Source organism: Barbatula barbatula (genome assembly GCF_947034865.1).
Source record: "Barbatula barbatula genome assembly, chromosome: 7".
Lineage (NCBI taxonomy): Eukaryota > Metazoa > Chordata > Actinopteri > Cypriniformes > Nemacheilidae > Barbatula > Barbatula barbatula.
The window spans coordinates 21,659,649-21,676,452 of NC_136770.1; the positions used below are offsets into that span (position 1 = coordinate 21,659,649).

At 38.5% G+C, this 16,804-nt stretch overlaps 2 protein-coding genes across 2 annotated transcripts; one reads left to right on the top strand and one right to left on the bottom strand.

The window, feature by feature from the left end:
• The first annotated feature begins 598 nt into the window (after window positions 1–598).
• tomm34 (translocase of outer mitochondrial membrane 34) lies at window positions 599–7,435 on the top strand. Its single transcript, XM_079461110.1, has 8 exons — window positions 599–1,398; window positions 1,478–1,614; window positions 1,948–2,047; window positions 2,132–2,284; window positions 2,402–2,559; window positions 3,263–3,410; window positions 6,268–6,394; window positions 6,507–7,435. The coding sequence occupies exons 2-8, from the start codon at window positions 1,485–1,487 to the stop codon at window positions 6,606–6,608; spliced, it is 918 nt and encodes a 305-aa protein (XP_079317236.1). The 5' UTR covers window positions 599–1,398; window positions 1,478–1,484; the 3' UTR covers window positions 6,609–7,435.
• ywhaba (tyrosine 3-monooxygenase/tryptophan 5-monooxygenase activation protein, beta polypeptide a) lies at window positions 7,322–15,339 on the bottom strand. Its single transcript, XM_079461111.1, has 6 exons — window positions 15,173–15,339; window positions 12,121–12,421; window positions 11,252–11,375; window positions 10,828–10,991; window positions 10,563–10,658; window positions 7,322–10,135 (listed from the first exon to the last, which is right to left on the bottom strand). The coding sequence occupies exons 2-6, from the start codon at window positions 12,412–12,414 to the stop codon at window positions 10,079–10,081; spliced, it is 735 nt and encodes a 244-aa protein (XP_079317237.1). The 5' UTR covers window positions 12,415–12,421; window positions 15,173–15,339; the 3' UTR covers window positions 7,322–10,078.
• Between the last annotated feature and the right edge of the window lie 1,465 nt (window positions 15,340–16,804).

Genomic DNA, 16,804 nt, shown 5'->3' on the forward strand with positions numbered 1-16,804 from the left:
CACAAAACGCTTTCTTTTGTGGAACAATAATTGCAATGATTCGTGGCAGAATTCCTGAAATTAATTAAATTAAATGAATGAATTTGAATTGACTCCACCCTACAGGATGTTGAATTGGAATAACAGGAAGTGGAATTTAATTCAATGCAATTCAGAGAAATTCATTCTTATCACATATCAGCTAGAGTGAACTCCGAACAAAATTTTGTCAAACATGTTGAAGACTTGGATACAGCAAGGTATTCTGGGAAATGAAGTTCAATCCTATAATTCTCCACAATTTGAAAGTTTTTAATTGTAATGATCTGTTTTATAGAGTATGTTTTAATGTTAATTTGTGGTATAACAAAATATTTATGAAATTCATGTTGTAATCATATGTAATATATACTGTAAAGCTTCATTGTTAAACACACCTTAATTACGTATCATGGATTTGTTAGAATTTTATGGAATTCCAATTCTACTTCCTGCAATTTGAATCTGAATTGCAATTCAGCGTCATGTTTGCAATCTCACTTCAAATTCAAAATTTTGTACAACCCCGAATTCATAGGAATAAGGGAACATATGGGAACCAAGTATTTCCATTGCCATTATAGGCAAGAAGATGTTGGGGTTGGGTTACGCCTTTGCCTTTCCCGATCTTCAAATAGAAGCCCTAAAAAAATCCCTTTAACGAAGATCTCCGTACTCGGTGGACATATTTGCAACGCCTCTAGGACATATTCCAGCCATACAAGACCAAGTCCTATATCTTTGAATGGGTGAACGTTTGTATATTTAAAACGACTGGCTAAGCTTACAATAATAAAACATTCCACCGACCGAAATCACATTCGACATCAGTTGTAACCTGTATATTTCTTTCTCGAGTTCAAACCAAAGAGCGATTTACTTTTTAAGCTCGCCCCAACTAGTGCGCATGCGCGAACGCTTGCTTGCTACGCCCCGCCCCCAGAGAATCGCTAGACTTTAAGCATGACGATTGGTCATTTCTATTGGTAGGCGGGACTTCCTTAGTTGGAGCGAGTGACCGTACAGCGCGTTGCACATTTTTCATTTCACAGTTACACCAGTGCAACGTCTTGTTATATCTATAGTCTTTGGCCTGGAGAGAATTGAAACCGAAATATAACACCGCCTGTTTCTTCAGCCGGCAAAACGTGGTGCGCGGTGGCTTAGCAGGGAAAGAAGGATCTTCTAGCGTTTTCTAGAAGGACAAACAACTACATTCAGTTATTAGTTAACAGGCTGCTTGTTGTGGATCTAAATACACAGCCGCTAACCTCCACCAGACGTAGCTGAGCTATTACGGAAGTCCGTTACCGTTTCCAGTATTGTTAGTTGCTGGCGATCACCTTGTTTGTAACTTACGCTTTCCGGTTGAATTAACAGGCAAGTAGATACAATAGTAACACGGTGATCTCGTTTATAACGTAACAGCTGTAAACTTTCACGTTTTTTGTTGTTACAGAATCGCCATGCCTCACAAGCGTCGCTCGCAGTCGTGGACTGAGCTGAAACAAGCCGGTAACGAGCGCTTCAAAGCCGGCCAGTACGGAGAAGCCGTGACCATCTACACACAGTCCATCGAGCTGCTTGAGAAGTCTGGTAAGAGAGCTGAAACAGAATTATAACGTTTAAATATGCCTTGCTTCCACCAAATACTTATTGTTACTAATCTGGGAAAAGCCCTCCTTTAAAAAACATTGCAATGGCTTCCATTAGACATACAATCAATACATAATTCCTTATTGGTGTCTCCATCCGGTTTATAACACCATCACAGTAGAGATCAAAAGGGACCATTAGAGTTTCCATTAAGCCAATACAATTCCCAATATAACCATTCAATTCATTTTGATGAATCATGTGATGTCATTGTTTCCAATGGTTTTTACGGCAGCAACAATGGTTTTTACAGTGCGACTGTTCTGTTCTCAGGTAAGAAGAACAAGGAGGATCTTGGGATTTTGTATTCAAATAGGGCAGCCAGTTACCTGAAAGATGGAAATTGTAACGAATGCATTAAAGACTGCACAAAGTAAGTCCAACAAAATAGAACAAGGCAATATTGTATACACGACTTTAAGACGCAAGTTAAAACAGTCGTGTGCCGTTATTTTAGGTCTCTGTCTCTGGTTCCCTTCGGATTTAAAGCTCTTCTTCGCCGGGCATCCGCGTACGAGGCTTTGGAGAGATACAGGCTGGCCTATGTGGACTACAAAACTGTTTTACAGATAGACTGGAACATACCAGCTGCTCACGACGGGGTCAACAGGTCATTTAACATTTCTAGCGTATAATAAAAATGAACCATAACATTATGATGAGTATGACGAGAGTATGGTGACAAAAATATACACAAGTATATAAAAAGATGTTTTTTTAATATTAGAATGACCAAGGCTTTGACGGATAGCGATGGACCGACTTGGCGAGAGAAGCTGCCTCCCATCCCCACTGTTCCCATGTCAGTTAAAGAAAGTCTGGCACAGGCCGCAAACTCCGCCCCCACCTCACCGCAGAACGGGCTGAATGACAACAAGCAGAAAGGTAAAGGGTGCCGTCTGATCTACATGCAGTTTAACAGGAATAAGTAGATCATAAACTGTTTTGTGTCGTTTGAGTTCAGTCTCTACAGTTGATAATATTTGTGATTTATCTGGCCAAATTCTGATTTAAAACTAGTGGGATTGTTCTTGAAAGGTTATTTCAGACCTCAAAATATACATTAAAAGCGGCGGTTAAGTCATCATGTAAATATATAGAAATCGGCTTATTAATAAGGAACATCAAGTTTGACATTCGTTATACAGGATCGACAAGAATTGTATCACCCCAATAAAAGCAACATTAGATAAACCAAAACAGATTTTGCTGTGTTTCATTACGGTGCACAGGCCTGTCCCTCAGCCCCTCAATGCGGTGAAGTCATCCTGTACCCGTAGCAGAGAAAAGGCCTAAAGTATTATGTTTCCAACACTGTGCTTCTCTGTAGGGATGGTGTTCTTGGGGTCATAGTCAGCTTTTCTCTCCCTCCAAAAACAGGAGTCAGTTTTAGTCTCACAATAGCCTTTTCTGAATCAATTTGATGTTCATTGTCAAACCTCAGACGAATCTGTGGTCCATATAGGCACATAACCAATCTGTGGAGCCAGAATTCTTGCTGGTTGGTAGGGAATCAAATACTTCTTGTTCCCTCACTGTAAGCGATACATTTTTGTGGTGTTTTTATACCTGTTATTTTTCTTTTAAGTACCAGTACCTGAGACTGTTAAAAAGGCCAAAGCTCTAAAGGAGGAAGGCAATGCACTGGTAAAGAATGGAGAATACAAGAAAGCGACAGAGAAATATACACAGTCTCTCAGTCAGGACCCTACAGAAGTCACAACCTACACAAACAGGTGAGAACACAACAGACAGTCAAGTTTGTCTAACAAAACCGTGATTTTAATGCCTGGAAAACTAATGATAATATGTAACATTTAACTTTAGCCATTAATCATAACTTTAACGTTTACAGAAAAGTGATCGAATTTACAGAAACCTTGAAATATATTCATCTTTATATTGCTCTTAAGCCTGTGGCATACTTACTTTTTTACATGTATGCAAGCGTACGCGTACAGCCGAACTCGTAGCGTTGCAAAGTCCGCATATAAACACAATAACGGTTCCTAAACTTTATTATTTATAGGTGGTTAGATACATATAATATTTATTGTCACACAGAACTGTTTAAACCCAAGCTTGTTGAGCATTCATTTAGGCTTAAAAATTGTGTACACATCGCTAATGTGATGTAGATGAAATGCACATGATTAGAACACAGCTCGTTCACTTTAAAATCTTGGGGAACCCGGTTATACTGTGCATCCGGAAAGTATTCACAGCGCTTCACTTTTTCCACATTTTGTCATGTTACAGCCGTATTCCAAAAGGGATTCAATTAATTATTTTCCTCAGAATTCTACAAACAATAGCACATAATGACAATGTGAAAGTTGGTTTGAAATCTTTTAATGTCTTAAAAATAAAAAACCGAACAAAGCACATGTACATAAATATTCACAGCCTTTGCCGTGACACTCAAAATTGAGCTCAGGTGCATCCTGTTTACACTGATCTTCCTTGAGATGTTTCTACAGCTTGATTGGAGTCCACCTGTGGTTAATTCAATTCATTGGACATGATTTGGAAAGGCACACACCTGTCTATATGAGGTCCTACAGTTAACAGTGCATGTCAGAGCACAAACCAAGCCATGAAGTCCAAGGAATTGTCTGTAGACCTCAGAGACAGGATTGTATCGAGGCACAGATCTGGGGAAGGGTACAGAAAAACGTATGCAGCATTGAAGGTCCCAATGAGCACAGTGGGCTCCTTGATCCGTAAATGGAAGAAGTTTGGAACCGTCAGGACTCTTCCTAGAGCTGGCCGCCCGACCAAACTGAGCGATTGGGGGAGAAGGGCCTTAGTCAGAGAAGGTGACCAAGAACCCGATGGTCACTCTGACAGAGCTCCAGCATGTCTCTGTGGACAGAGGAGAACCTTCCAGAAGAACAACCATCTCTGCAGCACTCCACCAATCAGGCCTGTATGAGTGGCCGGACATGGCAGCCCGCCTGGAGTTTGCCAAAGGGCAGCTGAAGGACTCTCAGACCATGAGAAACAAATTTCTCTAGTCTGATGAAACAAAGATTGAACTCTTTGGCCTGAATGGCAAGCGTCATGTCTGGAGGAAACCAGGCACCGCTCATTACCCGGCCAATACCATCCCTACAGTGAAGCATGGTGGAGGCAGCATCATGCTGAGGGGCAGGAACTGTGAGACTAGTCAGGATCGAGGGAAAGATGAATGCAGCAATGTACTGAGACATCCTTGATGAAAAGCGCTCTGGACCTCAGACTGGGGCGACGGTTCATCGCTCAACAGGACAATGACCCTTAGCACACAGTCGAGATAACAAAGGAGTGGCTACAGGACAACTCCGGAAATGTCCTTGAGTGTCTCAGACTTGAACCCGATTCAACATCTCTGGAGAGATCTAAAACGCTCCCCATCCAACCTGAAGGAGCTTGAGAGATCGAATGGGAGAAACTGCCCAAAAATAGGTGTGTCAAGCTTGTAGCGTCATACTCAAAAAGACTTGAGGCTGTAATTGGTGTCAAAAGTGCTTCAACAAAGTATTGAGCAAAGGCTGTGAATACTTATGTACATGTGTTTTTTTATTTTTAATAAATTTGCAAAGATTTCAAACAAACTTCCATGTTGTCATTATGTGCTATTGTATGTAAAATTTTGAGGAAAATAATGAATTGAATCCATTTTGGAATAAGGCTTTAACATGACACAATATGGAAAAAGTGAAGCGCTGTGAATACTTTCAGGATGCACTGTATATTAATCTTGGGTCTTATTACCATATTTCATACTATTTATAATGCACGACAGTTCTATTCGTTTTACTATCTCACATACAGGTTTTACTGCTGTAACTGTTTTACCGGATTTATAAAAGAACATATTTTATTTATGAAATCGTATAAAACCATGACAGAAAAAGCCATTTCCCCAGTTAAACTTCTTTATTTTTAAGCTATGTAAATTAAATAATTTGCCTTGGATGTTTTGTTTGATGATTCAAATAAAACTTAGAAAAAATCTAAACATGATGTTGACTAATACTCCCTCGTGTGGGTTATATTATATTCTGTTGCTATTCCTAACATATCACTGAATATGGTGCAATCTAGAGGATTCTTCTGAATAACAGGCTCAATTAATGTATAATTCACAATTCCTTATGACAACGATTAACTTTAAAGTATAACTATAGAGATATTAAGTACATAGGGACATGATAAATTTGTACTCTATGTATATCGTAAACCGTTGAAATGTAAACGTGATTGTGCTTTTATTGTCGAAAAAGCTCAGCTCTCTCATTCACTTCTATGAGTTTAGTGGGCTTTTGCTCTACCTAATATGGCGGCGCAGTTGAGGTATCGGAGCGGCCAATGCCGCGTCTAGGTATTTATTATGCCTATGGTTAAACTAATTACCATAAGAAATGGAATGTGCATGCGCGGACGTAACAAAATTCCGTCAGTGCGCATACTATTCTGATAAGGAAATTGCATGCTATCCCTCACATACGCGTTAATTGGGAACTATACTTCGACCTTTACTCTACAAAACATGGCCGTACGTTTCTCAAACTGTCATTGTAACTCCATCTGCATGTGTCTTGCTTGTAGGGCTCTCTGCTATCTGGCTTTAAAAATGTTTAAAGATGCAGTTATTGATTGCGATGAGGCTATTCGGATGGATTCTGGCAACATCAAGGCACTTTACCGGCGTGCACAGGCGTACAAAGAACTCAACGTAAGATTTTGAATATAAAAATCCTTTTGCTACATCAAAAAGTTTGACTGCAATATTTCCGTCCACATAACAGTAATCATAATTTTATTAATGCGTGTTTTTTTTCCCTCAGAACAAGAACTCTTGTTTGGAAGATCTCAATAGCTTGTTCAAAGTAGAACCGAACAACATGGCTGCACAGAAGCTACTGCAGGAAGTACAGAATATGAAATAACTTGTGTAGTTCTTGTGGACATTTAAACCTTTCCATTGAGTTTATTTGCCTTTTAAAAGTTTTGATGCCGGATTCTGAAATATCTACTGGATATTTGTCTATAGGATTTGTGTTCAAGTCAACAGTGTGACATCCAAATTCAGTCCACATTATAAAACTACTCCGTGTTCATTTGGTTAATGTTTGCTCTAGTTTTGTATAAGTTGTCCATTTAATCAGTGTTGATTTAGCAGGGTTGATTCTAGTATCTTATGTGCCTATTGAACTCATTCCGAAATATAAATGTTACTTTTAAAATGGTCACAATAATAATAAATGTTTATTTACAGTCATAATAATTAGTTTTAATGCTGGAAATAATGTTCTTTCTCATTCAGCACTGATAAACAATAGATTACATAAACAAGACAAGTAAGTTTTTTATTTCTACAAGTTCATAGTTACCATTTATTAAATGCTTTATACTATTATGAGTTCTAGGGCTACAGTGCATGTTCTTCAACATTCACATTTTTTTTACCTTAAGTAAAAAAATATCTGCATGTTTGTGTTCAGCAAAGGCATGTGCAGCTGAGTGACAATCTTGGCAATATTGTTGTAGGTTTATTACTGTCAGAAGCACTAAATTTCAATGTCAATTTGTTAAAACCTGTATTTATTGCTGTTTTGTGTTGGCAATATTTCATATGCCGTTGTGATGAGAAAACAATGTACAAGGGTGTTCTCTGTTTAATATAGAGAAAGTGGTGTAAGCATTTAATAAAGAAACTTTTTGGAAATATGCTTCGTGTAAACATTACGGTGCAAAGATAAATAGTATTTTCTGGTGTCGCCGAAGCAGGGTTGCCAGATCTGTGTGACAAATCTAGCCCAACAACCCCCTCCCTAACACCAAAACAAACAAAAATGCCATGACTACCTAAAATACACATTTTACAGATCCTGTAATGCATTACACAATGTATTTGAACATACTAAATAGAAATAAACACCAAGACTGTGTTTTCTTAAATTACTTGCCTTAAAAACCTTACCCTGTCATTCAAAACATTACAGCAGATTCCTAAAATCCTGTTTCTTAACTCAAAAAGAACCGGCAAAAATAGTACCCCAATTCTGTAGGAAAAACACAGACTTTGCAACCCTGCTACAGCTAAGTGAAAATGACTTACCATCAAAATATATGCGTTTTAAATAGAATGCATCTTTTTTGTAAAAAAAAACAGGTAATGCATGGATTTATTTTCTGTGGTAAATTAGACGATGCAACAGATGACAGATAAACTTAAAGGGATTCATTCTTCATTTACTGAAGATCTGTAAAAATGTCTTTGTTCGGTTTAACACAAAGATAGATATTTGGAAGGATGTTAGCAACTGACAATTGTGAGGCACCGTTGACTACAAAAGTAGTAAAATAAAATTTTATTTTGTTCTGTTGAACACAAAATAAATTTAGAAGAATTTACAAAAGCAAACAATTCTCAGGCACCTTTGACAACCATTTAATTTTTTTCTACCGTCTCTTTGAATGTACATTCTTCCAAATATATTTTATGTTCAACTGAACAAAGAAATGTATATAGATTTGCAACTTAAGGGCGAGTCATTCATGTCATTCTTGGGTGAACAACTAGAACTACCTTCAAAGATCTTTTTTAAATCCGACATTTTACATTTTTCACACCAAAAGTAGTGACCCGACAAACAATGTCTTCAAAAATAACTCCATGCTAATTTTGCACCGACTTCACACCACTGTGACACAATACAGCAAAACTTTGAACTGATAAAACTTTTATTTCACTTTAAATTGTCTTTTACACTTTCCTGATTATAACATGTAAGGTGAAACTAGAACTGTTTTTAAAAGACACACAAATCTAGTATTACGTCAATAACCAGGTTGTATTTTTTTTTACCGTTTTGTAATTTTTTCCTTAAGCTAGTCTAAATTTTCACAACCAAGTGCGCGCTAAGCAATGAAACCGTCACAGAAGCTAACTTTAGGCAGAATACTGGTCAGTAAAAACAAAGCAATTGGAGATACCAGATATACAGACAGGCTCGGCTCCACATTCACTACTGTGTTTTTGTAATCAAGCGTAGAATAACTGCCATTTGTTCAGCTAAGGGGAAAGATTTCGTCTTCAGTGCATGAACGTTGTCTTTAGCGTCAGACAGATGAGTTCTACACCTAAGTGGAATGTTATGGTGATGTGACAAAGTATTGTGACACTGAGTGAGTAGCTACCCCATAAATATTCTCGGACCTTCAAAATCAGCTGCCGTCCTCACCCTACGACAATTTGCCATGTTCGATTATGCGTCTTTTGCAGAGATGCTAAAATTCAAGTTATTTCATGATTTCTCAGTAGAACTGTCAAGTCTTCCTCAGGACTCATCTCTTGCGTTAAGCACACAAATTTATCAAAATCGACTACGCGAATTACACTGATGTCAATCAGAAAGGGGAAAAGTCAAGCGTCGCCCTTCATAAGGGAGTAGAATGTGTTTTCGTTACAAGCAGGTTTACAACATTTAGTAATAAGACAATTTAATATTTACCTCTAAACTTGTTTACAACTTTAACAATCTTTATTAAACTGAGATGCGAGTCGTTTTTGCGCAGAAAAGGAAAACCGTAACCTTGTAAGAACAAACCAGGAATTTTGTTTACTGATGTCAAACAGCACCTCTATGTCGACTGCCTCCTCGACAGCACATTAGGAAACTCTCCAGTTTGTTCATGAAAGAACGATGATGTTAAGTACTGATGGAATGTTTAACCGGTTATGGAATGGCAAACCTAGGATCCCTTTAATTTCGTACGTAAAACAGCGCACATGACTGAAATATTCGTAACGTGTGTTAGTCAGTGTCACAATACAGGCGGTTTTCATCCCTTCTGTATGAGATCGCAACAGAATTGTACTGTTACTCGTAAGAAACAAAACTCTGTAGACTTTTATTACGCTATCCGTGAGGAAAAACTAAACATCACAGTGTTTGTTAAATTAATGGATAGTTTAATAACCTTTTGAATAAAACCAGCAAACGCCAGTACACTATTGGAGAGGAAAAAAAGAGAGGGAGGGGAGAAAATGGAGACACTATAATGCATTATTATCTTCTAGAGAACATATATCTTTTAAAAATGTTAGAGGAAGGATTAGGAAGGGAAAAGGATGGAAATCGTTTCACTATTCAATCATAATCTTTCTCTTTTTTTGGGGGGTTCCCCCACAAATAAACAACACATGTTTGAGACATAGTCAGCCTTTGAAAAGCAAACGTCACCCTGTCGCTCATGGCCTCTTAGAGGGGTACAAACTTTGTAGATCGGGTACAATTCATGCTGCTCGTCATACAGAAAGGTGGATAGAGGTGAGGTGGATGGAGCAGGGAATTATGGGCTGTATATGCAAGATAAAGAGTGTAGGTGGATTTAACAGTGAAGTGCAACGCGTTTAGTTCTCTCCCTCGCCAGCATCGCCCTCGTCGCCCTGGTTTTCTGATGTCCACAGCTGCGGGAAAGAAAAAAAATTATGAAATTGAGCAACGATCCCTCTAAAGTCTAGTCCGAATGAGATCCAGTGTTACCAAACGAAATTGCAATAATAAACTTGTTTCCTGAACGCTTGTGACTAGGACTGGGTATCGATTCTGATGTTCCGATTAGATACCAATAAGCAAGCTTTAGATTCGAGTCAATGATGATAAATTTCATTCAAATCCTATAGATATTTCTAAAAAAGATCGGTAAACAACAGATTACAATGGTGAAGTAAAAAAATGAAATGAGGAGCCATGATTTAGAATCGACATCGAATGCATTTTAAAAAACGATTCATCACATTTTTTGCCCAGCCCTACTTGTGACACCTTATTAAGTTTTTACCTACTGTAACATTTTATATTTTTTCCATTTTGTCTGTAAAAAATTATACTTACAGTGAGGTTGTCCCTTAGTAACTGCATAATCAGAGTGCTGTCTTTGTAAGAGTCCTCGTTCAAAGTGTCCAGCTCAGCAATCGCCTCATCGAAAGCCTAAAGCCAAGACAAACATGATATCTCAAACACACTTCAAAACAAATTATTAAGATTAGGTTTCATGAACACAGATGTAAACTGATCGTGTGTACACAAAACATTGATCCAGTCAGTCGCCAAACCCAAAAGACAAACCAAGCATTAGAAGAACGGCCAACTCTCTCACCGTCTTTGCCAAACTGCAGGCCTGCTCTGGGGTGTTGAGGATTTCATAGTAGAAGACGGAGAAGTTGAGAGCTAGACCCAGCCTGATGGGGTGTGTGGGCTGCATTTCCTTCTTGCTGATCTCGAACGCGTCCTGGTAAGCCTTCTGAGAGTTGTCCACTGTGGCTGTGATTTGGCAGATAACAAAATGTATGTTACATCATAGCTACCAAATAAAAACAACCCATCGAGGTCTTCAATTCCATTCTATAAGCCAGTGAGCTGCATTGCTATCGATGGCCTGCATTAGACATTAAGAAAGCTCCTTAGCAATTGATTTAGAAAGGTCTACCAAAAGACAATTTATATTGCTCATACATATATACATAGACACAAGGCTGACATCATTAAGATTAAGAAAAAGGTCTAAAGGTAAATGAGCTCACTTTTCTTGGCATCTCCGGCTGCCACCTCGGACAGGTATCTGTAGTAGTCTCCCTTCATTTTCAGGTAGAAGACTTTGCTCTCTGCCTGGCTAGCGTTGGGAATGAGGTACTTCTCCAGGAGACCCTAAAAGAACAGAGGACATCGGCATTAAGCTTTAACATTTACAAGATACCAAAATGAGATGCAAAACTTGAAACAGGTTGACACAAGCAGGTGCAGTACAAATATTCATTTATATCACACTGTACGTGATAGTAGAACACAGTGCACATTTTGGCTCAAAACACAGATCTTGAAACGCATCAAATGAGATCCTTTTCACCAAAATGACAACAGGGGTGTGGGAAACAACTAACATTATTTTTCTGGTCAATAAAATAGGTTGAATTTGATTATAAGAACTTAACTATTAAACAACATCAAAGTGATTTACATGTTTATTCTATCTTAATATAAAATTAGATAATATATATATTTTAGGGCTGTTTAACAATTAATCGCATCCAGAATAAAAGTTTGTGTTTACATAATATCTGTGCATATTTCTTTTGTATTTATAAACACATACACATATATTTGTATATAATTTCAATTATATATAAACATTTATACATTTTTATTATTTCATATTTTCCTTAAATATTTATGTGTTTAAAAATACAAAATTCATTTGCACAGTGCACAGACATGTACTATGAAAAAACAATCATTGGACAGCCTTAGTTTCGGACATCATCTAATATTTCATCCTAATTAGATTTGTTGAATCCCCAATCATAACCCATACGCAACAAACATCAATATTCAGACCGTTCCTCTCCACATCAACAACACTTTCTCTTTCGGATCCACACGCTCTGTCTCTCACCAGCACATCGTTGCAGATGTCCTGAAGCTCGGCCTCGATCTTCTCACGGTATTCGCGTGCCATCTGCTGTTTCTTCTCATTGCCCTCCGTTTTCTGCTCGATGCTGGAGATCACGCGCCAACTCGAGCGGCGAGCGCCTACCACGTTCTTGTAGGCCACGGAGAGCAGGTTTCGCTCTTCGTTGGAAAGCTCAACGCCACCCTCCGTGACGGCCTTCATGGAAGCGGCCATATCGTCATAGCGCTCGGCCTGCTCCGCGAGCTTAGCCTTTTGCACGAGGTCGCTCTTGTCCATGATGCGACTGCGGGGAGGAAAACATCGAACGTTTTATTAGTCTTCCACATTCTTCAACCCCAGTGAAAATAAGTCGAGTTTGGTATTGCTTAATGTGCTTGGTTGACCTCATTTTGTTGTAAAGAGGTCAACCTTCAAGATGGTGCCTATTTTGACCTGCACCAGATACTATTATTAAATTTATGTCATTCTGAAGGCAACCCAAGGCTTTCATGAATGACTTAACTTAGCTTGAGAGCTCCAATGAAAAGGAAGAGCTTTGAAGTGGCTTGTTTATTTATTTTATCCCCTCGTGAGTTTTTCAATGCGACTTCAAGAGGAATCAATCGAATAAATTACCGTCGAAGAGTAAACAAAGTCATTAAAATCCTATTCAGGTGTACTCACAAAACATTCAGTTATTCTTGAAGAATGGCACAACGTGACTCAACATGAAGTTAGAACTAAATCCATTGACTTTCTTTAAGGCCTGTTCACGCCAAGAACATTAATGATAATTGCGTGGTTTAATAACCAAGAGTCCATATAAAAAAAAGATTCAGATGAACGATAAGAATTAAAAATGCACTGATACTCCACCGATAGCAGATTATTTAGATTTAGAGTGATATCTGCAGATGCCAATTCTGAAGATTAAAAGAATATTTCCTAAGTTTCTGAATGTTACCAATTCATAAAATGGCTATTAATATTGAGCATCAAACTGGTGATTTTTCTTTACATTTTCTATATACAAGCTCAAATTAATTTCATTTTTGGGCCCTCTTTTGATTGACCGGATAAATCGACCCTGATCCTCGGCTGTTTTTAAACAAGCAGAAACAGGTTTTATCGATCGATACCGATTACTGGCCGATATATCGGTGCATCTCGATTAAGAATTCGAACAATTATTGTGATCACTTTCAGAGTGTTTGCTTTCCTGGGTGATGAAGGTTAAACAGTTCAACCCCAACATGTCAAATCTGTATGACTTTCTTACTTCTGCAGAACACAAAACCAACATCTCAAATATATTATTTTGTGTTCCAAAGAAGAAACGGTCACATTCAAGTTTTGAAAAACATGAGGAGGAATAAATGACACTTTATTTTAATAATAGAAAAGAATTGAGAACATCACTCCACGCAAAAATATCCCAATTGCATCACACCATGGAAGTAAAAAGGGGTGCGAGCTGACTCAAACTAGTGTGAAAAAGTTTATGATCACATATCTTTACCACAATAAATGTTGAATCCTTAAATAGATTATTACAATAATAAATGGCAAGAACACAATTGGGGATTGTGTATTTCGTTATAATCATCGCCAATATAATGAATAAACTTCGTATGAATGATCGACTCTGGTAAACGGATCAAAAGGATTAAATATCTTGTCCAATAATAACTATTTGTAAACCATAATATTTTCTTTTGACAATGTAATGAGTTATGCAAACTGTGCAGAACTGTCAAATGTATTCAACAATGCAGTGATTTCACGATTAACCCAATTTAAAAACTAGGTTACAAACTTGTTTTTGACATCCAAAGGTGAATCCCAAGCATTTGTAACTGTCCAAAGTCTATATTTATCCCCATATTGCCTTCGGGTTTATCTTAATGATCAAATTCCCATTGACTGTATCTTGCACCAAACAGATCTGACCATCTTGTCCCTCTGCATTTGTGCAAGGTCATTGATTGACCACAAATAAACGCTAAGTAAACCGGGACAATGTTAAAGCATATCGGGAATGTCAACTCTGTGCAACCTCTCAACTTATCGATACAAGTCTAAGCGCCAACGCCCTGGGCGTGAACCCTGCTGCCCGATCCCGACCGGTTCTTATCCGAGCACGAATAAGCCCAGGTAACGGTGTCAGGCGAGTAAACACAGCCCGTTCTGCCGCTATATTCGAACCCTATGTGTAGGTTTAGTTCGCCTGCTAGTAAACGTAACCACATGTCGTAATCACACGTATTGCTTTGATCTCCTCGTGCCGACGTCGAATTAAACGAATTTAAAAGGTGTGTCAAGATAAATAAACCGAGCGTCGAGGCCCTCGCGGTGCGACCTGGCTGACGACAAATACTGTCGTGTTCGTTATTGCCTCCCACTAGCGTGATCCTGTATCACGTCTGTAAACTGATTTAATGAATATACACGTAGAAACGACGCATTATTTCCGTTTGTAGCGCTTAACCTCGTAAATAATGCACTGCAGCATATTCATCGCCGGAGCTAACCGCGTTAGCCTCCGATGCAACGCCCTCTCACACACATTCCCTTGTGGAAATAAATCGGGCGCGACGCCGATCGTAAGCGTCGAGATTTGCGTTACGAAACGTTATTGGTGGCAATAAAAAGGCGCTGGCATAACGACGCCTCAACTTTAGCAGTCCGTTTTTAACTATTAACTGGTTAGCCTGTTAGCATTCATGACAACCAGGCAGACGCGGGAGTTGCTGACCAATCCCTCGCGTACGTACGAGGTTCACTTAGCCGTGACACTGCGGTTACGCGCTAAAATAATAATCGAGCGGGAACCGCGCGCCGCGAATAGAAATCGGACACAATCGGGCAGAATTCGGGAATGGTCGTTATTCATCCCCCGCCTCGGCCTAAGTCCTTGTACCCAGCCCCAAACCACAATAGACACCTTCCGCCATTGACAATAATGAGGGGGGCTCACATGAGCCCGAACACAGCTAAATGCATCTCTAATATTCACAATATCACACGAACGGCGTCCGCGGGCAGCGTAACTCACATTTAAATATATTTCGAGTCCCGATTTGTTTCTCTTAACGATGGGAGTATCAAGCTGTCCTCCGTTTCGCTGCTCGGGGTATTCAGGGCAGTACCACTTCCGCTTGCGCTGACACTTCCGCTTCCTCTAAACTCCACCCCTCCCCCCCGCCGGTATCCACGGCGACCGCTATCCGGGGTTTCCTACACCGTTTTACACGGTCCATTACGTCACGAGGGCCATGGTAACCAAGTCGAGCGTGACGTAGTTTGTCACCATAGCAACCGTTGCCAGGAGGCGCTTGAGGGTTTGCTGCACGCGAATCGCAGTTTTGGAGCCTCTGGATTCGCATGAGTACTGATGATGTCAGGATAACAGAAGAGGACAATATTGCTGCTTAGTTTATTAACAATGGTCTGGTGTCAGTATCACGGTTATTAATTAAATAAATAAACGATCATCTTTCACGTGCACTAGCTTTGTACAAGGTCATTTTTGTCATTCGGGCGGCACAAGATATACTCTGAAACACTTCTTCCCATCTTTGAGTTTATCGTTGGTGATAATAATACAGTCAGGTGGTTGCTGCTGCCACCCCCTCTACATTCATTATTATGCTTCTATTTCATATGTATATACATTTTTTATTGCATTGTTGTATTATTATTCAAATCCAATTTTGTGTTGAAATTCTTCTGATTTATTGATCTCTTTTTTAGATTCCTTTGCATGTATTTTCTATTTCTTTTATCTTGTTTAAATTCCTAATCTTTACTATTGTATTTCTCTACATGTTGCACTATGCATGGTTGTGTATGTGACCAATAAAGCAAAAAAATACATAGCACCTTTTATACTTACATAAAAACAAACATCAAATAAATACATATGGGCCCGAGACCCATTTTCACCATTACACATTATATCAGCATAACATTTGAATAAAAGTTTTAACTGAACCATGTTTTTTAGAAATTCCTATGAATTACTTTTGAATACAAGAGTACAGGAGCGGATGTGCAGTCCACAAGTTTTATAACCTCACAGATATAACCACAAATTTATTTTTGTTATATTTATTCTATATATTATTACTATTCTTTAGTTTTTATATATATTACAAAGTGTCATTTCTAATGCAAACACTTCAGATATAGCTACTGTATTCACTAGAGAAATCTCGCCGTTAGGAATTAGTCTTTGTGTTTGCTGTAGTATTATAATGGAAATTTGAATAAACCAAAAGCATAAGACAAACCATGTAAAGTAAGATGACCAATGCAAGTATATTTACGGGCCTTGTAATACAGAGAAGACACCAGCAGGGTGTAGTGTAGATCTCTACGGGGACATACACAAACAGGTCAGTCTGAAATATTGTAGCTAAAGCCAGATGTTTAGTATAAGTAATGTAGTAGTGATTCCATTTTAATCTAGTAGTGAATCATCTAGTGCTGTATACTAGTACAGGATTTCAATACACTTTGGTATTTAATACTTAAACTAAGTTTATATTGATCTTTTGAACTTGAGCTAATACATATATTTATGCATACACCATTTTCTGTTTACACATATTTTTTCACTTGTCAGAGTTAGAAGTCTCTTAACTCATAAGACCTTGATTTATAGGCTTAAAAATGCTTAAAATGA

Coding starts and splice junctions, on each gene's coding strand:
- tomm34 (XM_079461110.1), top strand. CDS start 1,485: ATGCCTCACAAGCGTCGCTCGCAGTCGTGGACTGAGCTGAAACAAGCC. Junction 2,560..3,262: donor GAATGACAACAAGCAGAAAG/GTAAAGGGTGCC, acceptor TTTTCTTTTAAG/TACCAGTACCTGAGACTGTT. Junction 6,395..6,506: donor AGGCGTACAAAGAACTCAAC/GTAAGATTTTGA, acceptor TTTTTCCCTCAG/AACAAGAACTCTTGTTTGGA.
- ywhaba (XM_079461111.1), bottom strand. CDS start 12,414: ATGGACAAGAGCGACCTCGTGCAAAAGGCTAAGCTCGCGGAGCAGGCC. Junction 10,992..11,251: donor AGCCGGAGATGCCAAGAAAA/GTGAGCTCATTT, acceptor GCCAAATCACAG/CCACAGTGGACAACTCTCAG. Junction 10,136..10,562: donor TACTAAGGGACAACCTCACT/GTAAGTATAATT, acceptor TCTTTCCCGCAG/CTGTGGACATCAGAAAACCA.